General features: G+C 41.5%; 1 protein-coding gene across 1 annotated transcript in view; it reads right to left on the reverse strand.

Moving 5' to 3' along the window:
- The window catches only part of LOC140467220 (sodium-coupled monocarboxylate transporter 1-like), a 102942-nt gene that overhangs the window by 31964 nt on the left and 48142 nt on the right, over positions 1 to 22836 (reverse strand). Inside the window, exons 6-9 of the mRNA XM_072563443.1 lie at positions 15319 to 15459; positions 14265 to 14394; positions 4566 to 4654; positions 4328 to 4437 (exon numbers count right to left, since the gene is read on the reverse strand). Coding sequence (XP_072419544.1) covers positions 4328 to 4437; positions 4566 to 4654; positions 14265 to 14394; positions 15319 to 15459 — 470 coding nt within the window. The remainder of the gene's footprint in view (positions 1 to 4327; positions 4438 to 4565; positions 4655 to 14264; positions 14395 to 15318; positions 15460 to 22836) is intronic.

Genomic DNA, 22836 nt, shown 5'->3' on the forward strand with positions numbered 1-22836 from the left:
CAAGTACAAAAAAATTCACCTCACAAAATATATGTGTGCATGTGGGTCTTTGTCTGTGAGGGGGTGCATGTGTGGGAGTGTGTGTGTCTATAAGGGTGTGTGTGGGTGTCTGTGTGCGCATCTGTGTATACCTGTGTCCGTGTGAATGTGAGAGTGTGTGTGTGTGTGTAGTGCAATGGTGATCACGTGTAATGTGACATGAACCCAAGGTCCCGGTTGAGGCCCTCCCTATGGATGGACTTCGGGACAGGCAGCAGAGGAAAGTGGCCGAGCAGAGGCTGATAGCTAAGTTCGGTACCCATAGGGAGGGCCTCAACTGGGACCTTGGGTTCATGTCACATTACACGTGATCACCATTGCACTACACACACACACACATACACAGATATTCCTACACACACACTCTCACATACACACGGACACAGGTACACACAGACAAGCACACAGACACCCACATACACCCTTGTAGACACACACACTCCCACACATACACCCCCTCACAGACAAAGACCCACATGCACACATATATTTTGTGAGATGAATTTTTTTGTACTTGCAGAGTTACATTGCACTTTGCTCAAAAACTACATACATTCATGTAGAACTCTGAACTCAAAAACTGCATGAATTTATGTAAAACTCTGTTATCTCACTTTCTAGATTGGAATCAATCTAAACATCAGGTCATAGACAGAGAACACAGGGGGCTAACACCTTCAACATATTGTCTAGCTATCACCATTGTTAACAGCTAACCCGAGAATGCAACTTTTTAAAAAAAAGGGTTTTGTGATTTACACATGAAAGAAGTGAATCTATCATTGTATTCTAACAGATGAAAGGCTTAACAGACAATCATTTCTTCAATGTATAATTTCAGTTACATCACACTGCAAATTTTTGCTATAAATTCTGTGTTAGGATTGAGCCCTCCACAATCACCTGATGAAGGAGCGTAGCTCTGAAAGCTAGTGTGCTTCCAATTAAACCTGCTGGACTATAACCTGGTGTTGTATGATTTTTAACTTTGTACATCAGTCAAGGAAGCTATCTCCACCCTGGCTTACCGGGCTCTTGGCCGTGTCCATATTATTTCCGGCACTTTTAGAACCTTGCACCCCACCATTCTCTGCATTAAAAGGATCGGCCTATGCCATTTCTACCACATCCAGCAGATGGCACCACCAAACAAATCTTCCCCTCCGCACTGCTGCCACCATTTTGCAGAGACTGTTCCCTCTGCCACATCCTATTCCACTTCTTCATTGCTCCTAACAAACTCTCATTCCCATGGCACCTTCCCATGCAATCACAGAAGATGTAACATTTGCACTTTCACCACTTTCTTCCTCACGTCTCCAAGGCATCAACCACTTCATCCAGATGAAGCACCATTTAGCTTGAATTTCTTTCAATCTAGTCTGTTGTATTTGCTGCTCACAATGCAACCTCTTTCACATTGGCAAGATTAAATACACACTGGGTGAACACTTTGAGAAACTCCTCTGCCAGTCCATAAGAATGACCCCAACCTTCCAGTTGCTTATCATCCTATGCAAACATTTCTGTTTTGAGCTTCCTATAGTCTTCCAGTGAAACAGGAATCCTGTGTTTTTGAGGTAGAGGAACAACACCTCATCTTCCCCTTTGGAAGTTTGCAGTCTTAGGGAGTTCAACAGCCAACAACGTTAGAGCATGATTTTGATCATCATCCCCTTTCCTCTTCCACTCCCCTCCACCCCCAACAACATCTTTTCACACCTATCATTTACATCTACTTTACATATGTGTATCCCCTACATCACCATTAGCACTTCCTTTGTCTTTTGCTGTGGGTATCTATTCCATTTGGTCCTCATACCTTCTGTTTAAGCTTAAACCCAACAATTTTCCAGCTCCTTTCAGCTCTGAAGAAGATTCATATTGGACCTGAAATGAAACTCTGTTTCTTTCACCACAGATGCTGCCAGACCTCCTGAGTTTCCCCAGCACTTTCTGTTCTTATTTAAGAATTCCAGCGTCTTCAATATTTTGCTTTTATTTGACACTGGGAATTTATTAGATTAGATTCCATACAGCATGGAAACAGGCCTTTTGGCCCAACAAGTCCACACTGACCATCCGAAGAGTAACCTACCTAACCCATTTCTGTCTGACTAATGCACCTAAAACGATGTGTAATTTAGCATGGCCAATCTAACCTGCACATCTTTGGAGTGTGGGAGGAAACTGGAGCACCCGAAGGAAACCCACTCAGACAATGTGCAAACTCCACACAGATAGTCACCCAAGGCTGGAAGCGAACCTGGGTCCTTGGTGCTGTGAGGTAGCAGTGCTAACCACTGAGCCACTGTGCTGCCCCAGACAGATTTATCTGTCAGTGCCGCACACAAATGTCATCCCCATATCAAAGCACCACCTACTCGTTATAGTATATCGGGCCACATACTAAGCGGATCTGTGGATCATCCTGCCTTCAACAGTGAGGCCATAAGAAATTGTAAACAAACACAGAAGTTGCTGGAAAAGCTCAGCAAGTCTGGCAGCCTCTCTGAAGAGAAATCAGAGTTAATGCTTTGGGTCTAGTGACTCTTCATTAGAACTGATGATAGCTGGGAATTGTCGAGTTATTGGAAATTGTAGCTAATCATATGAAAGAGTAAGCCTGCATGTCAGCTCTCGAGTACAACACCTCATTTTTCCTTGCGTCTCCTTGGCTTGCTGAATTCCTTTGACATATTATGCAACATTCCATGGTGATCTCAAGAGTTTTGGCAGTACTGAGTTCTGCCTTCAATATTTTCTAATCAACCTGTTTGGAGATTAGATTCTATACCTAAGACCATAGACCATAAGACATAGGAGTGGAAGTGAGGCCATTCAGCCCATCGAGTCCACTCTGCCATGTAATCATAGGTGCTGAGCATTTCAACTCCACTTACCCACACTCTCCCTGTAGCCCTTAATTCCTTGCAAGAAGAAGAATTTATCAATCTCTGCCACTGTAAATTCCACAGTCTCACTGCAAACTGAGTAAAGAACTTCTTCTGAATTCCTTACTTGGTTGCTGCTAATTTTCCAGTTCCCGCAAGTTAGAAGCACTCCCTCTGTATTTACACTATCAAAGTCTTTTGAAGACCTCCACTAAACCCCCCCCCCCACTCAGCCTTCTCTCTTCAAGAGAAAAAGACTGAGCCTGCAGCCCTATTGCCATGCTCTTGATAATTACTGCAAATTTGTTAAAACAGATCTTGACACTAAAAATATGTTTTGACACATTAAAAAAAATCAAAGAACTGTGGACGCTGGAAATCTGAAACAAAAATAGAAATTGCTGTAGAAACTCAGCAGGTCTAGTAGCATCTGTGGAGAGAAAGCTGGCTCAACATTTCGAGACCAGTCACCCTTCTTCAGAACACATTTTGATACTTCATTTCTACTGGGACAAACACAGTAACTGGAACAGTGCAATGTCTGTGCTTTTGTTCTGTTTTATCATTGCAAAATCAGTTTATTAAAGCCATATCCTCAACAAGATGTTAATACGTGCAGCACAACACACAACTATTAGCTGTAAATACAGATTATAAAGTTAAGCAGTAATTTCAAAATCTTAGGATAAGGTAAGAGGGGCCTCTCTAAATGGTTTGAGGCCTAGTATTGCTGATACTTCGTTTTAATTGCAACACACCAGAAAGGCACTTAAATTGGATTCTGTTGATACAGCACTTACAATGTAATTTAATGTAAGTTTAGCACTCCATTTGGCGCTCTCAGGACAAACAACACAAACAGAACCAGAGACCATGTAGGTATTATGTACAGGGGTTATACCTGCTCCATGCCTCTGGAGCAGGTGTAACTTGAGCCCAGGTCTTTTGTTTTAGAGGTAGGGACATTACCACTGAACCATTATATCTCCTCATGAGGGTTGTCCTACACTGGAATGTTGAATTAATTAACCAGTAGTCCATTGTCAATAACATTGAGTTAATGTTGAGTTCATTTAGCTTTCAAGTAAAAGCAGCATCAAAACTGTCAAGAACTGATTAGAGGCATCAGGCAAGAACAATTAGAAGATTACATTGATTTTCAGAGTTTACAGGTTACAAGTGGAGGATAAGTCTGATAGATAAAAAGTTAGATTGTTTTGAGATCTTGGTAAAGAATGAGCTGCTGTATAAATGCTGAGCTACCAGTGGCCTACAGATTGGCTTTCATTTCCCAACTGTCAACTGGATCAACTAGTACCGGTTCTACGGAAATTCCAACTTGGAAGAGGTTTCTACATGTATCTGAACATTTGTAGCCATGAAATTCAACTTACTGAGTCCCTTTGTGACCCAAGCAAGTTTCTGCTCCGATAAACCGAAGAAAGGCTTGATGACGTCCTCCACTGTGACAGCAGCCAATGCATTGATGCTAGAGGAAACCGTACTGGAAAAAGATGAAAGAAAGAGAATCAGGGCGTCAATACAGAAGGAAATGGCATTACAAACAGATGATTTGGAAGGAACAAGGACGTTAACAATGAGGATTATTGAATGGAATCAGATATTCAGTACCTCAAAGTCCCACTGTATGCGGCTGCAACAAAGAGTCCTGGAACACCAGGATAATCCCTCAGAATATCCATCACCAGGTATGGGAGCAACTGAAACACAAGAGTATAACAAACCTGATTTAGCACATTAAGACCTACTTAGAAGGAGATTTTTCTGCCTCATATGATGTGACAAATTACTAAGGAATACTGTGCATTGCAGTCCATTCAAGCAAAATCCTTGGCAAACATTACCCTTCCCAGTTTACTGAAGCAAGAACACTAACAAAAAATGCCCATCCCAATTTTTATACTCTATACTCTATTATGTTTCAGTCTTCCTGAAAAATGCTATCTGTCTCTGTCCGTTCAAGTGAGATTCTGACAGAATCCTGTCACTGAAGCAAAATCCAGGCAACAAAGATAAAAGTTGCTGAAGTAACTCAGCATGGCTTTGGGTAGGGGAAGGGGGAAGTGGACAGAAGTAAATGTTAGGTGGAGCTGGAGCCCAGAGAGAGAGAGAACACAGTTGGATAGATAGGTGAATGGGTAACAATCACTCTGGGAAAATCAGTGGCTGCTAATGAGGACCATTGGGCTAGTTGTGGTACCACGTTACATGTGTGGATTGAGATAAGGGCAAGGAAGAAGGTGCTCATGATCTAAAATTATTGAACTCAATATTGAGTCCTGAGAGCTGCAGGGTCCCAAACAGAAAATGAGATGCTGTTCTTTCTGCTTGTGCTGAACATTGCAGGAGCACTGTAGAAAACCCTGAGACAGAGATGTTGGCCAGGGAACACAGTGGTTCATTGACGTGGCAGGCAGCAGGAAGCTCACAGTCATTTTTGAGGACATTATGTAGGTGTTCTGTAAAGCTCAGTCTGTGTTTCATCTCCCCAGTGTACAGGAGACCACATTGTGAGCATCAAGTACAGTAGACCAGATTGAGTGAAATGCAGGGTAAGTCGCTGCTTCACCTGGAAGGTGTGTCTGGAACCATGCATAGTGAGGAGGGAAAAACTAAATAGGTAGATGTTACATGTCATGCGATTGCATGGGAAGGTGTTGGGGTGGTCTGTGGAGGTGTTGAGAGTGGAAGACAAGTGAATCAAAGTGTCCCTGCAGAAGGCTGACAAAGGAGGGGAATATAAGGGAGGAAAATCTTTTCAAAACTCAGTCTGGTGGTGGCATGCTGCTGGAGATGATGTATGTGGATACTTGTATGGTGGTAAGTGAAGACCAGGGGAACCCTATCACTGTTGTCAAAGGGAAGAGAAAGCATGAGGGCCAAAGTGCAGGAGATAAGATGGACATGGCTGAAGGCTCTGTCTACCATGATGATGGGGAATCCTCAGTTGAGAAAGAAGATGGACACTTCGAAGTCCACCCTCCCCCACCCCCCTCCTTATAGAAGCTGACATCATCAGGACAGAAGGCAGAGAAACTGAGAATCTTTAACAGGAAGTGATTTTTGAGGATGCATAGTGTAGGTAACTGTGGGAGTGAATGGGTTTTGTGGTGGATATTGGTGGCCAGCCTATCCCCAGAAATGAAGACAGAAATGTTGAGAGGGGAAGGGGAGAGGAGGAGTCAGTGACAAAATCCAGTAAAACCTGGAAATGACCTGGGAGTTCTCCAGAGTAATCTTGAATATCTGTAACTTTAGTTTTGACCAGTCAGAAGGGACAGAAGTGTACACCAAATGTGTACTGTTTGGGATTCCCCAGGAATATACCAGATGTATTATACAGTTATGAAATAATCTTGGGTAATCCCCAAATGGTACTCACTCAAGGCACTTTCCTGGGAAATATTATCTATTCTGTACTTGAGAGATATTTCTGGGATTGCTTATGATTTAGAGTCTTGAAAATTTCATCTAGCTCTGATACAAAGACAGTGTGCAGGTGATTTTTTCCCCAGAGAGTGGTGAACCTGAGCAGTTCCCTTCCATAAATTGCATTTGAGGCCAAAATATGCTTTCAAGAAGGAATGCAATATGGTTTTTAGTGTTAAAGGGATCAAAGGGCACTGAGTTGCACGGTTAGCCATGATCATACTGAATATCAGAGCAAATGACCTACTCCAGTTCCTGTTTACAAATAAGTAGGTACTAAACAGAGTTTCATAGAATCCCTACAGTGTGGAAACAGGCCATTTGGCCCAACAAGTCCACACTGACCCTCCAAAAAGTAACCCATCCAGACCCATTCCCCTACCCTATTACTCTACAATTCTCCTGACTAATGCACCTAACCAGCATATCCCTGAACACTATGGGCACTTTTTGCATGGTCAAATCACCTGTCCTGCACATCTTTGGACTGTGGGAGGAAACCCACGCAGCTATAGGGAGAATGTGCGAACTCCACACGTACTCCACAAACACAGTTACCAGAGGCTGGAACCAAACCCAGGTCCCTGGAGCTGTGAGGCAGCAGTGCTAACCTGAAATAATGGATTGTTGGAGTAGTGTGACAAATGCTATCTATGTATATAAGTATCATTTTTAACATTTGAATTTCAAAATTGTGGCATATAGGAAGATCATTTGTGAGAAAGACTTTGCAACAAATAAATTTAGGTTTAACGGTCCTTGCAGTGACTTAATCCAGTATTTGTCAGAGCAGAGAGGCATTGGAGTATGAATGGAAGATTGTCTATACTATGCTGCTTTATGCAAGAGAATACAGACATTGAAGACCAGTGGATTCTTTTTGGCTCAGAATAATTGAAGTTTGATTTTAGCTTTGAAAACTCAGAGAATGACTAGGCTTCAGCACTTTGGAGGAGACAGAATGAGGATTGAAAAACATTTAGTTTCTCTCCAAGTAAAGGAGTATAGGATTGTTTTAGGGAAAGCAGTTACCTCAGCATAAAAGTTTAGTTTGTGAAACTTCCAGACCAGATGTGTGTGGTTGTAAACCTGCAGATTATAAAAAGACTGAGAAAGTCTAAACTCTTAATTTTGTGAGTATTCCTGAAAGAAAACTTCACAACTCATAGAGCAGAATTGGGGAGAATCAATTATGTTGAACTGGTAGATTTGATACAGTGGGCTAATATATCTGGATTTGAGTCTTTGTGATAGATAATGTCAGTAAATGGGATGAGAGTTCATTTTACTGTGTGTTTCAAATTTGTTTAAATAGCAGAGTTTGGTCTTCTTCTTCTGTCTTTATAGATAGAAGCAATTGACTATATTTCAACTTCAACTAAAATATACAATAATTCTATAAAGCCAACTTTCTTTCTGAAATTCTGACCTGTCCTGTAGTAGATATCTGGGATAATAACAGCAGTAATAGGCTAGCAGTAATCCACAGTGAGTATGGTTTTCCTCTAACATTATCTTAAAGGGCGAGTGAAGTCATGGTTTAAATAGGAAGCGTGTGCTTGGTATATTCTCCACAGAATGGTGGATGAAATCAGAGTGGGATGTTAAAGAAGATGTTAGGACCCTGGTTTCCATGTGCATACTGTCTCACAGCAGGTACAACTCAGAGCCTTGGACATATGAAAGTGACCACTTCCCAACAGCAACTGGTACACTACTCGAACAGAACAGACACAAGAGGGTTGACGACTAAAATTCTCGAACAAAACTCTTTCACTAAGAAAATAGCTTCAATTTTTCCTTAATCCCCCTCAGCCATCTATAAAGTATGAGAGATAGTGAATAGCCAGACCTGGCGCAACAGGCAGAGAGCTAACTTCAATAGGATAAGAAAGGATTTAGCCCGGATTACAGGAAATTAAATTGTGACATAAAAAACTGTCATGACACAATAGTTAGCCTTTATAGAAGAATGTTTCACGTACAGGTGAGATACAATTCAACAAGGGCAAAAGGCAGAGGAACAAAAACCTGCTTTGATAACATGAGAAATAGGCAAGATATTCAAACAAAAGGCGACTTGATGGAAGTTTATAAAATACTGAGAGGTGTGGATAGAGTTTATGGTAGTTGCCTTTTCCCTAAGATGGGGAATTTCAAGACTGGGGGCACATTTTTAAGGTGAGGGGAGTGACATTTAAAAAAGACGTAAGAGACAAATCTTTTACACGGAGGGTGGTTCGCATGTGGAATGAACTCCCCGAGGAAGTGGTGGATGCAGGTACATTTACAACTTTTAGAAGACATTTGGATGCATGCTTGAATAGAACCATAGAAACGTCATGAAAAGGTTTGGAGGGATATGGACCAGGACCAGGCAGGTGGGGCTAGTTTAGTTTGGGATTGTGTTTGGCATGGATTAGTTGGACCGAAGGGTCTGTTTCTATGTGTATGACTCTATGAATTTATGAAGAAAAGAAAGTATAAGATGTATGAAGCTGAATTATTCATGCATGAATCAAGTCAAATACAAAAAAATTGATAGGGAAGTGAAGAGGAAAGTAGGAGTGGCAAAGAGAAAATGACAATAGAATTGCCAGACAGAATTCAAAGATCTTCCATTGACATTTAAATAGTAAATGGGTAGTAAGGAGTGGCTGTGAGCTTACTAGAAATAAGGATAAAAATCACACAACACCAGGTTGTAGTCCAACAGGTTTAATTGGAAGCACACTAGCTTTCGGAGCGACGCTCCTTCATCAGGTGATTGTGGAGGGCTCGATCGTAACACAGAATTTATAGCAAAAATTTACAGTGTGATGTAACTGAAAGTTTTGCTATAAATTCTGTGTTATGATCAAGCCCTCCACTATCACCTGATGAAGGAGCGTCGCTCCGAAAGCTAGTGTGCTTCCAATTAAACCTGTTGGACTATAACCTGGTGTTGTGTGATTTTTAACTTTGTACACCCCAGTCCAACACCGGCATCTCCAAATCATTAGAAATAAAGAGGATGATACAAAGTTAATGACATAGGGCAATGTTAGGTTATTTAGTGAGTACATTGTATAAGTGTTTACTGAGAAGGTCATAGAGTCATAAAGATGTACAACGGGAAACAGACCCTTCGGTTCAACTCATCCATACGGACCAGATATCCTAACCCAATCTAGTCCCATTTGCCAGCACTTAGCCCATAGGGTGGCACGGTGGCACAGTGGTTAGCACTGCTGCCTCACAGCGCCAGAGACCCGGGTTCAATTCCCGCCTCAGGCAACTGACTGTGTGGAGTTTGCACATTCTCCCCGTGTCTGCGTGGGTTTCCTCCGGGTCCTCCGGTTTCCTCCCACAGTCCAAAGATGTGCAGGTCAGGTGAATTGGCCATGCTAAATTGCCCGTAGTGTTAGGTAAGGGGTAGATGTAGATGTAGGGGTATGGGTGGGTTACGCTTCGGCGGGGGCGGTGTGGACTTGTTGGGCTGAAGGGCCTGTTTCCACACTAAGTAATCTAATCTAATCTAATCTAATCTAATCTAATCTCTCTAAACCCTGCCTATTCATGTCCATCCAGATGCTTTTTAAATGTTCTAATTGTACCAACCTCCAACACTTCCTCTGGCAGCTCATTCTATATATGCACCGCCTTCTGCATTGCCCCTTAGGTCCCTTTTAAATTTTTCCTCTCACACCCTAAACCTATGCCCTCTAGTTCTGGACTCACCCACCCTGTGGAAAAGTCCTTGCCTATTTACTCTATCCATGTCCCACATGATTTTATAAACCTCTACAGGTCACCCCTCGGCCTCCAATGCTCGAGAGAAAGTAGCCCCAACCAATTCATCCTCTTCCTGGAGCTCAACCCTCCAACCCTGGCAACATTCTTGTAAATCTTTTCTGAACCCTTTCTGGTTTCACAGCAACCTTCCTGTAGGAGGGAGACCAGAACTGCACACAATATTCCAAAAGTGGCCTAACTAATGTCCTATACAGCCACAACATAACCTCCCAATTCCAAATCTCAATGGTTTGACCCATAAAGGAAAGCATACCAAACAACTTCTTCTCTATCCTATCTATCTGTGACTCCACTTTCAAGGAACTATGAACCTGCACTCCAAGGTCTCGATTCAGCAACGTTATCCAGGACCTTACCATTAAGTGTATAAGCCCTGTCCTGATTTGCCTTTCCAAAATGCAGCACCTCACATTTATCTAAATTAAACTTCATCTGCCACTCCTCAGTCCATTGGCACATCTGATCAAGATCCCGTTGTACTCTGAGATAACCTTCTTCTCTGTCCACTCCACCTCCAATTTTGGTGTCATCTCCAAATTACTAACTGTGCCTCTTATGCTCACATCCAAATCATTTGTGTAAATGACAAACAGTAGAGGGCCCAGCACCGATCCCTATGGCACTCCACTGGTCACAGGCCTCCAGTCTGAAAAACAACCCTCCACCACCACCCTCTGTCTTCTACCTGTAAGCCAGTTCTGTATCCACATGGCTACTTCTCCCTGTATTCCATGAAATCTAACCTTGCCAACTGGTCTACCATGAGGAACCTTTTCGACCACCTTACTGAAGTCCATATAGATCGTGTCCACTGCTCTGTCCTCACCAATCCTCTTTGTTACTTTTTTAAAAAACTCAATCAAGTTAGTGAGACATGATTTCCCATACACAAGGCCATGTTGACTATCCCTAATCAGATCTCGCCTTTTCAAATACATCTGAATCCTGTCCCTCAGGATTACCTCCAACAACTTGCCCACCACCGATGTCAGGCTCACTGATCTGTAGTTCCCAGGCTTTTCCTTACCACACTTCTTAAATAGTGGCACCATGTCAGCCAGCCGCCAATGTTCAGGCACCTCACCAATGACTATCACAAAATATCAGCAAAAGCAGAGATGGTAGTGGCACGGGTTAAATTCAAAGTAGGATTTACTGGGGAAGTTATCTAAAATGAGAGTCTTAGAATTATAAGAGACCACTTTGTTTTCTTTTATGGCTATAGATGAAAAATCTGATATGTAGTCTCTGCTTTAAATATGCAGAATGTATAAGGAATTGTTTACAACTTTATAAAATCAAGAGGAGCTAACTTATGAACAATGTTATTATTTCGGGACATAAAATCTAGACGAAGGTGGCACCATTCATTTTGGTTCCGGACATTTCAGCGTAGCAACAAGCCTCATGGTCATGGTGTTTAGCAGTTTCCGCAAGGAGTGAAAAAGAGAGAAGCAAGAAGTCCCCCAAAAGTGAACTGTGATGATTTTTCCCCTCCCCTTTCTTTGTAAAGTTGTTCTCTCTAATTTACTGTTGAAAAAGCAGAAAATTACATTCAGAGATGCTGAAAAATAATTCTAAACTTAACGACAATCAGAAAGACCCCAAGTCCAACCAAGCAAACTGTGAAGTACAGCCTGATAACACCATGGCATCATTGAAGAATCAAAAGATTGTGAAATCAACTCATCCAGTTTGTCATTTTGACTGATACTACAGAACTGTTATCTTCTGATTACTTTTCCCCTCCATCCATAATATTTGCGTTCAGTTTGTTTGATTTCTTTGTGTGCCTGTGTGTTGAAAGCTTTTAAAAGGGATAATTTTGAAAATAGATAAACTAGAAATTATTTTCTTCTTGTTGTTAGAGTTAAGAATATTACAATATATTGCTCTTTTCTATTGCTACTGCAGGACCCTGGTGTCCCTTGTTTGTATCCCTGGCAGCTGTAAACCAGGCAAATTTGGATTTATGGTAGTTTCTTCAAATCTTCACATTTCTGGTGACTGCTGGAATGGTGTGCCTTGATTTCTAACACACTATTCCATTTGCTTGTGACAAAGTTTTGGGGCTTGTTGGGTTTTTTTTGAACAAGGACAATGTAAGCTTGGATCTGGACTTAGTGTAAGTAATATAGGATAAAAAGGACAGAAGCCAGTCTTTTGCTTTAAGAAATATGATGGCACCAGAAGCTGTGCAAAACTTACTACACGTGGAAAAGATGTCTCCATTGAACTTGGGAAAGATCACAAAAATCAGATTAATTGAATTAGCAAGTAAATTGGAAGTATAATTTTCTGTCAGAGCTAAGAAGGCAGAAAGAATTAGAGAACTAGCACCATAACTAAGCTTGACAGAGATCTAAGAGAGACTAGGTTCTACAAACAAGGAAACATTGGAATGGAGATGAGAATGTTGTGGGGATGATATGTAAGTTTGCAGGTGACACAAAAATTGGCCCAGGTGGTTGGCAAAGAGGAGAAAGGTGCTAGGTTACAGGAGCAAATAAATAGATTAGTGATATGGCCAGATCAGTGGCAGATGGAATTTAACCCTATGTAAGGGTACAAGGGATAAATGTGAGATGATATATTTGTGAAGGAGGAGTAAAATAAGGAAGTGCTCAATGAATGGCAGGACCCTAGGAAGCTCAGAGAAACAGGAATCTTGGGGTGCTTGTCACAGATCCCTGAAAGCGTTAAGACAGATTAATAGGACAGTTAAGAAGGCATATGGGATGCTTTTCTTTATCAATTGTAGCATAGTTTATAAGAGCAAGGGGCTCATGTTAGAGCTGTACAAAATCTTGGTTACGCCACAGCTGGAATACTGTGTGTAGTTCTGATTACTGAACAATAGGAATGATGTCATGGCTTTAGAGGGATGCAAAGGAGGTTGACTTTTCAGCAATGAAGAGAGACTTGGAGGGGAACTTGCAGGTGCTGTTTCCATGTATCTACTGTATTTGTCCTTCAAGTTTGTATTGGCCATGGATTTGGAATGAACTGTCTAAGGGGTCTTGATGAATGTATGCAGTGCAGCTTATAGATGGTACAGACTGCTGCCACTGAATGTCAGTGGTGCAGGAAGTGAATGCTTGTGGTTGTGGTGACAATTAAGAGGACTGTTTGTCCTGGATAATGTTAAGCTTCTTGAGTGTTGTTGGAGCTGTGCTTATTCAGGCAAGTGTGGAGTATTCTGTTACACTGTTGACTCGTGTCTTGTGGATAGGCTTTGGGAGGATAGGGGATGAGTTATTTGTAGCATGCTTGCCTGCCATTCTTTTATTTTTGTTTGTGATTACAGAGAAGAGTAAGGTGATGCATTTTGTCAGAAAGGACATAGAGGGGAAATGTATACTTACTTAGTGATACAATTTTAAAGAGAGGAAATGAATAGAATGATATGGGACGTTCATGTGTATTACTTTTTACTGGTGGCAGGAAATGTTAATCAAAGTATATCAAACCTTAAGCTTCATATTATAGAGATATTGAATTGAAAAGCAGGAAAAATGATTTTGAACTTTAATATAGCTCATGTCAGACTGCACTTAAAACAGTATGTCCAGTTCTGGTCTCCATGCTTGAGGAAAGAGATTAAAGGATTTGAGAAGTGCAGAGGAGATCTCCAAGAAGTTGCCCAAAAGTGGGGGAGTTTAGCTACAGGGTGAAATTGGAGGAAGTAGGATTGTTCTCTGTGGAGTAAAGTTGGAGAATGCTTGGAGATCTATTAGAGGAAAATATGAATGTTTAATTAGTTGGACACAGGAAAGTTGTTGCCATGAGTTTATGGTACCAAAACTGAAGGACACAGATTTAACAGCAAGAGACATGGGGACAAACTGTTTAATGCAGTGGGTGGTATCTCCTGGAGATCACTGTTTCTGATGAAGCCGAGATAATCATTGATTTCACAGGATATTTGGATAGATTGTTGATGGAGATAAACTTGCAGAATATTTGATCATGGAGCAGGGGAATATGACTGACTGAATTACTCAGTAGCGAGCTGGCAAGAAGCCAATGGGGTGCATGTCCTGCAGGGCTGAAAAGATATTTGATGACTCACTGTTGACAGCTTACCTGGTCTGGTGCTCTGATTTTCTTCTGAGTCAGAGGATCACATTGATGATAAATAGAGTACATAGTGAGCCCAGTAAACACTGCACAGAATGCTGTTATCCACAGACCAACCAAATTGAGGTAGAGAGATCTGAAATAAAGAAAATCTGAGAATGGCAGCTTAAAGGGGCTGAAAGTGAAAAGATCACAATTTATTCACATCTATTTGTAAAATTAAAAATCATAGCACAGCCTAGAGGAGAATTAAGACAGAGTCTCAGCTGTGGACCATTTATAAGCGGTCCACAGATCCCAATTTTTCAGAGCTTGTGAAATGTCTGAGTCTGATCAGTTACCACAGCACAATGGTAAAATCTTACTTTAAAGGCCCTCAACACAGAAAGAATAAAAGACAAAGAAAATCCAGATTCTTTTTCAGGTGCGTTGTTCCTAGACCTATCATATCAAATCTGTGAACCCTGATCAATATGTGTTTGTAGAGTTATTACAATATTCCAAGGGCAGTACGGCAGCTCAAGTGTTAACACTGCTGCCTCACAGTGTCAGGTACCTGAATGCGATTCCACCCTCGGGTGATTGTCTGTCAGAAGTTTGCACATTCTCCCTGTGTCTGCATAGGTTGCCTCCTGGTGATCGGGTTTCCTCCCACAGTCCAAAAATGTGCGGGTTCGGATTGGCCATGAGAACTGGACAATTACAGTGAGAGGGTCTGGGTGCGATGCTTTTCAGAAGGCAGAGTGGATTTGATGGGCAGAATGGCCTGCTTCCATGCTTCTATGACTCTATCAAATTCTGATTGATACTACAATATATTTCTGAATTGAAAACTTTATGGTGATTTGATTAGATTAATCCTTTGGCTCGGGTTTCCTCTGCACTGTATTACAAACACCATGGTGGTTGGAACAAGTGGAGAGGAGCTGGTGCCATGGTGGGGGAATACCTGGAAATTGTGGGTAACATGAAATGGGTTTATTTGTAACCACCGCTGAGCTACTTGAGCACTATGTCACAAACTGTAATAGATTCAGGCAACAGTAGAGCTCATACTTACAGCTTAGCCTCAAACTGGTTTTTACATGCGATGTACCGCTGAACCTGAGACTGATTGATGCCATAAATAGCTGTCCACATAAAACTTCCACCAACCACGATCGTCCAGAAGCTGTGTCGCCTTAATGGGTTTGGATCAAAACTGAAAGGAGACAAGGGAACGGTGATGAGGATTCATTGTTCAATTTACTGTTGGGTTATTGATGGACTAACGATGAGACATTAGAGACAAGCACTAGCACATGCCTATATGAGCACATGATCTCAACTAGCAGTACAGCGCTGAGGGAGTGGTACCTGTTCAAAACATGATCCCTTTGACCGTGAATGGAATGAGCTGCCAGAGGAAGTGATGGAGGCTGGTACAATTACAATATTTAAAAGGCATCTGAATGTGTATATGAATACAAAGTGTTGAGAGGAATATGGGTCAAATGCTGGCAAGTAGGACTAGATTAGTTTAGGATATCTGGTCAAATGGATGAATTGGACCAAAGGGTCTGTTTCCATCTGTACAGCTCTATGATTCTATACTGGCTCTTATTATTTGTGGCTCTAGCTGCCTGACCTGACAGTTCTGTTCAGAAAATGTAAATAACTTGTATGTTGTTGTCCAATAACATAACACTTGTCAACATTTCACAATACTCAATTAGTTCATTCTGTGCTCTTGAAGTGAACTCCACTGATCTTTTTTGAATTCTGTGATGGGATAATTTATGGCCACCTGAGATGGCAAACAGGGCATCTATTTAATGTCTCCTTTAAAAGGCAACATCCCTAATAATTCAGTAGTCTTCCAAAATATCAACCAGGAGTATAGGCTCAAATCCCTGCAATAGGTTTGGCAATGTAACCCAACTTGAATATCATCAGGGAGATCTTGTGCTGACTATGTCACAAAAAAAAATTGCCTACAATGGTAGTAGTTTTGCCAACTTTAAGTACATTTAAGTTGTCATTGGACAAGCATATGGACGTACATGGAATAGTGTAGGAGATGGGCTTCAGATTGGTATATCAGGTCGGTGCAACATCGAAGGCCGAAGGGCCTGTACTGCGCTGTAATGTTCTATGTTCTATGATCATGAGTCAGACATTCATAAATTGGGCACCATCATTTTTTCTTTTTTGTGATTATAAACTGAAACAGAAGTTGAACTGATATAATAGAAAAAACAAAGAGTTTTGCAACTTGAAAATCAGGTGTTGCATATTTTTGAGCTATGCAATACAGTGTTGTTTTTTGAAGCCGTAAGAGGGAGGATCCTAAATTAAACAGCTCAGGAATCCTTCAAGTTAATGAAATTCTGTCTGACAACAACCTTCTTGTTGAGCTGCAGTATTAAAAAGTTGTAAGTGCCAGCAACAGCAGAACATGAAATGTCCAAAACCCACAGTAAGAAAGCATTCACCTCTACCTCACTGTCTCCCTCTGTGTGGGAGGAAGACAGAAAAACCTCAACAGCTTAAAAGAAAGAATTGTAAAAGAATTATTAAAAGATAACCATCACCCTACAGACAGCAGCATATCTTCATTGCAAAATCAAAGGACTGAGAAAATCATTTTCTACCTTTTGGTCAGGCCATTTGCTCATCAGAATTTTGTTTAAATTGTACATATTTTCCAGTCACAATATATGTTGTAAGCCATTTTTCTTTTGTCTCTATTAATTATGATTCAATGTGTATATATCTGGGGTTTTTGAAGGGATATAGAGTCATAGAGATGTACAGCATGGAAACAGACCCTTCGATCCAACCCGTCCATGCCGACCAGATATCCCAACCCAATCGAGTCCCACCGGCCAGCACCCGGCCCATATTCCTCTCTCTACTGTTGTTAAAAGTATGTTGCAGTAAAAAGCTACTTTACAGTTACTGACAAAACCTGATGTGAATTGCTTTTGTCCTGTAGTAGTAATTAGTTAGGAAAATTACTTTACTAGCTCATTTGGATTTTATTCATTTATATATTTTGTGATGGCTTGTTGAACAATGGGACATGATTATCAATATATTCTTCTTAATTAGTTTGTGACAGTGCAAAGTCTATGGGTGAAGATATATCTGCTCTCTAAAGATCTTAATTATTAGGGTGGAATGGTGGCTCAGTGGTTAGCACTGCTGCCTCACATTGCGAGGGGTGTGGGTTTGATATCAGCCTCAGGCAACTGTCTGTGTGGAGTTTGCACATTCTCCCCATGTCTGCGCGGGTTTTCTCCAGGTGCTCCGGTTTTCTCCCACAATCCAAAGATGTGCAGTTTACGTGAATTGGCCATGCTAAATTGCCCATTGTGTTCAGGGGTGTGTAGGTTAGATGCATTAGTCAGGGGAAATGTAAGCAGTAGGGAAAGGGTCTGGGTGGGTTACTTTTTGGAGGTCAGTGTGGACTTGTTGGGCCAAATAGCCTGTGTCCACACTATAGGGATTCTATGATTATGACTGACCAAATGTAGTTGTAGTTATTGCTACCATGCGCTAGCCTTCTTGATATCTTGGAACAGTGCCTCTTCTGTATTCTACGGTGGTACATCCTCCACCACTAAGATATGTTCAAATCTAATATGTGAATGAATGAAGGACGGAAGGAAGTAAAGCCTAAACTGTTTAGCCATTCTTGATAAGTTCAACCTTTCTTTCCATGAATTAGCCAAATGAAACTTTTCTGAATAACCTCAAATCCCAGTACATCCCCTCTTAAGTACAAGGACCAAAACTGGACACAGCTTCCCAGGTCTAGCCTCACCAACATTTCTACACCAGTAATATGTCTTCTTTGTTTTTAGAATCCAACCCCCTTGTAATGAATGCTATTGCCTGCTTGTTTTTGTATTTTTTCGCAGTTTATTTTCATGACCAGGTTTTGTCATTGGCCACTGGTTCCTAAAAAAAAAACTTCCAATCCTCTGGCCCATCACTAGTTTTTACCGTTTTGTAAACCTTGGCTTTTCATTAGATACTCTCCTTGTTAACCAAAAATGGTTCATACAGTGTGGAAACAGGCCATTTGGCCCAACAAGTCCACACCAACCCTCCGAAGAGTATCCCAACCAGGCCAATTACCCTACCCTTCATTTCCCCTGACTAATGCACCTAATCTACACATCCCTGAATATTACAAGCAATTTAGCTTGGCTAATTCATCTAATTCGCACATCCTTGGACTGTGGGAGGAAACTGGAGTACCCGGAGGAAACCCACGCAGACACGCAGAGAATGTGCAAACTCCACACAGACAGCCACCCAAGGCTGGAATTGAACCCGGACCCCTAGTGCTTGAGGCAGCAGTGCTAAAAACTGAGCCACCATGCCACCGGTTTAACCTTCTCTTTTCATCCAGAATATTTTTGCTGAGTATTATGAAATATCTTCTGAAATATCTCCCACTGCTTATCCACTAATTTTCCCCTCAGTCTACTTTCCCAACTCTCTTTATCCAAATCTTTCTTCATACACTGCATCTGCCCTTGTTAAAGTTTAGGACAGTTGTTTGGCCACCATATTGATCTCCCTCAAAGTGAATTTGAAATTTGACCATTCTGTAATCATTATCCTTAAGCTGAAGATTGCCTATTAATCCTGCCTCATTATTCCTTACTATAACGTAAATGGCCTGTTCCCAGGCAGGTTGTATAGTGTACCACTCTAAGAAATAATCCCAGATGAGATCTACAAATTTGGCTTCCATGTTACTTTTGCCCATCTGATATGCACAGTCAAAATACAATCGCCCATGACAATTGTAGTGCCCTTCTGACATGCTTCTATTACTTTCCTACTTATACTTTGTCTTACAGTGAGGCAACTCTTTGAGAATCTATAGACAATTCCTACCTGTGATTTATTTCAGTTGCCCTTCCTTATTTCCACTCAGGACTGAGAATTATTCAGTAAAACAATGATTAAAGCAGGAATCATTTATTACTGCTGCAGACTGTGAGACTCATGCAGCAAAACTGCAAAAAGGATAGAAATTCTCAATTTTACCTCCAAATGGCTAGAATCTTCTGTTTTAACCACTGAACAGAATAAAACACTCAACAGCTGCAGTGGAGAATCAATGACCAAGTGACATCATGAGACTATTACTTCAGAAACTCAGCTAATATACTGGGGATGTGGGTTCAAATGCTGCCATGGTAGATGGTGGAAATTTAATTCAATTAATACAGAGGAATCTCGATTATTCAAACGACACGGGTGGAGTGTATTTTGTTTGGATAATCGAATACTGGATAACACAGATTAGCCAAGCATTGGGACCTTGAGATCTTGCCGAATAATCCGAAATTTGGATAATCGAATGCCAAATAATCGAGGTTCCTCTCTCTCTGGAATTAAGAATCTAATGGTGACTATGGGACTGCTTTTGATTGTCAGAAAAATGCACCCGATTCACAATCATCTGCTGGGTCTTCTTCCAAATATTATTCAAAATGGAGTACTGATTCATCAGTTGAGGGAGGATGGTATTCAAGTAGAATGTTTCTTTGCTCATGTTTAACCTGATGACATCAATCTTTATGGGGTGCAAAGTCAATACTGAGGACACCCAGAGCAACTCCCTCCCAACTCTACACCACAATGCTTCCTTAGCTGGTCTCTCAGACATAAGGTTCCAGATCCACAGCAATGTGATTGACCTTCTGCTCTCTGAAATGGCTTTACAAATCACTCAATTGTATCAATTGCTACAAAGTCTCAAAAGAAAAATGAAACTACACACACCGCCTGGCATCAACCTACACACTGGAAACAGCAATTTCATAAACAACACTGCAAAGTCCTCCTTACTAACATCTGTGATCTAGTGCCAAAATTCAGAGAGCTATCTCATGGACTAGTCAAGCAACAATCTGACAGAATCACACTCACAGAATCATACCTTACAGACAATATCCCAGACACCACCATCACCATCACTGAATATGTCCTTTCCTACTGCAAAACAGATCTACCAGAGGTGTCAGGACAGTTGAGAGAGTTATTATAACATGAAGTTGGGAAGGATTTACTGTGGGAGTCCTCAACATTGACTCTAGACTTCATGAAATTTCATAGCATCAACTTAAACATTGGCAAGGAAATGTCCTACTGATTATCACAAACTGACCTCTCTCAGCTGGTGAACAGTATTCCTCTGTTTGTTTTCATTCATTCACAGGTTGAGGGCATTGCTGACTAGGCTGGCATTTATTGCCCATCCCTAATTGCCCAGAGAGCAGTAAGTGTTAAATGGCAGCAGTATCCTTCCCTCAAGGGCAAAAATGAGCCAGATGGGTTTTTGCAACAATTCTAAATGGATTCATGGTCATTCAAATTCTACCATCTGCTGTGGCAGCATTTGAACCTTGGTCTCCAGAACATTACCCAGGTCTCTGTTATAACAGTCCAGTGATAATACCACTTGGCTGTTGCCTCCACTATTATAGCAATAGCACTGAAGACTTGTGCTCCAGAACTTGCTGCACTCATAGCCAAGTTGTTCCAAGTCCGATACAAATTTGGCATCCACCCAACAGTGTGGAACACTGCTCAGATATGCACAAAAAGCAGGGCAAATCCAACCTGGCAAATTACTGCCCCATTAGTCTGCTCTTGATCATCAGTAAATTGATGGAAGGTGACATCAACAATGCTAGCAAGCAGCATCTTCTCAGCAATAACCTGCTCAGTGACGCCCAGTTTGGGTTCCACCAGGGCCATTTAGCCCCTGACCTCATGACAACCTTGGTTCAAACATGAACAAAAGAATTCCAGAGGTGAGGTGAGAATGACAGCCTTGACATCAAGGCTGCTTTGGACTGAATGTGGCATCAAGGCTTTCTAGCAAAATTGGAATCAATGTGAATCAGGGGGCAAACTCTCCACTGGTTGGAGTCATACCTGGCACATAGGAAGATGGTGTGGTTGTTGGAGGTCAGTCATCTCAGCTTCAGGACATTTCTGCTGGAGTTCCTCTGGGTAGCATCCTAGGCCAATAACTTTCAGCTGCTTCATTAATTACCTTCCCTCCATCATAAAGTCAGAAGTGGGTATGTTCGCCGATGATTGCTCAGTGTTCAACACCATTCACGATTCCTTAAACACTGAAGATGTCCGTGTTCAAATGCAACAAGACCTGGACCTTACCCAAACTTGGAATAACAAGTGGTAAGTAACATGCATGCCACACAATACCAGGCAATGATTATCTCCAATAAGACAATCTAACCACCGCCCTTTGACATTCAATGGCAATGCAATCGTTGATTCCCTCATTATCAACATCCTTGAAACTTAACTAGCCTCCCTGTATAGATACAGTGGCTACAAGAGAAGGCTAGGAATACTGCAGTGAGCAACTCACACCTTGACACCCCCCCCCCCCCCCCCCCAAAGCCTGTCCATCATCTACAAGGCACAAGTCAGAAGTGTGGACTGGAGGAGTGTAGCTTCACTAATAATCAAAGCTTGTTTTAAAATTCATTCATGAAATGTTGGTATTGTTGGCTGGGCCAACATTTATTGCCCATCCCTAAATGTCCAGAAGACAATTAAGAGTTAACTTCATTGCTGTGGGCCTGGAGTCACACAAAGGTAAGAATGGCAGGTTCTTTCCCTAAAGGCCATGAGTGAACCAGCTGTGTTTTACTAACAATTGGCAAAAGTTACAAGGTCATCATTAAATTCCTAATTCTAGATTTTTAAAAAGTGAATTCAAATTCCACCAATTGCTCTGGCAGGGTTTGTAGTGGGAATTTCGATAATGACAATGATACCAATGGGCCATCACCTCTCCTCTTCCAGTACATTGTTAAAAATCACACAATACCAGGTTATAGTCCAACAGGTTTATTTGGAAGCACTAGCTTTCTGAGCGCTGCATATTAATATTAATGAACCAAAACCTATAACCCATTCTAAAAGATGAAAAACTTAACCGCAATCTAGGCTTGTTCAATATATCATTTCAGCTGCATGACACTGTAATCTTTTGCTATAAATTCTCTGTCTAATGGTCCTGCACCACAGCCACCTGATGAAGGAGCAGTGCTCCGAAAGCTAGTGCTTCCAAATAAACCTGTTGGATTATAACCTGGTGTTGTGTGATTTTTAACCTTGTCCACTCCAGTCCAACACCAGCTCCTCCACATCATGGCATCCAGTACATGCTAGCTCGCTTCATTGGCACCACATCCTCAAGCATCTATTTCCTCCACCACTGATGCTCAGTAGCAGTAGTATGTACAAAAGATCACTTCAATCTAGAAGGACAAGGGCAACAGATAAGTGGGAACACCACCATCTGCAAGTTACCCTCCAAGCCACTCACCATTCTGCCACTCTTTCAGTGTTACTGGGTTAAAATCCTGGAATTCCCCAGCTAACAGTATTGTGAGTCCAGCTACATCACATGAAGTGCAGTGGTTCAAGAAGGCAACTCCCCACCACCTTCTCAAGGGCAACATGAGTTACCAATAAATGTTGGCCCAGCTAGCTAGGTTCATGTCCCATGAGTAAATTTTAAAAAAAG

This window comes from Chiloscyllium punctatum, chromosome 45, assembly GCF_047496795.1.
Source record: "Chiloscyllium punctatum isolate Juve2018m chromosome 45, sChiPun1.3, whole genome shotgun sequence".
Lineage (NCBI taxonomy): Eukaryota > Metazoa > Chordata > Chondrichthyes > Orectolobiformes > Hemiscylliidae > Chiloscyllium > Chiloscyllium punctatum.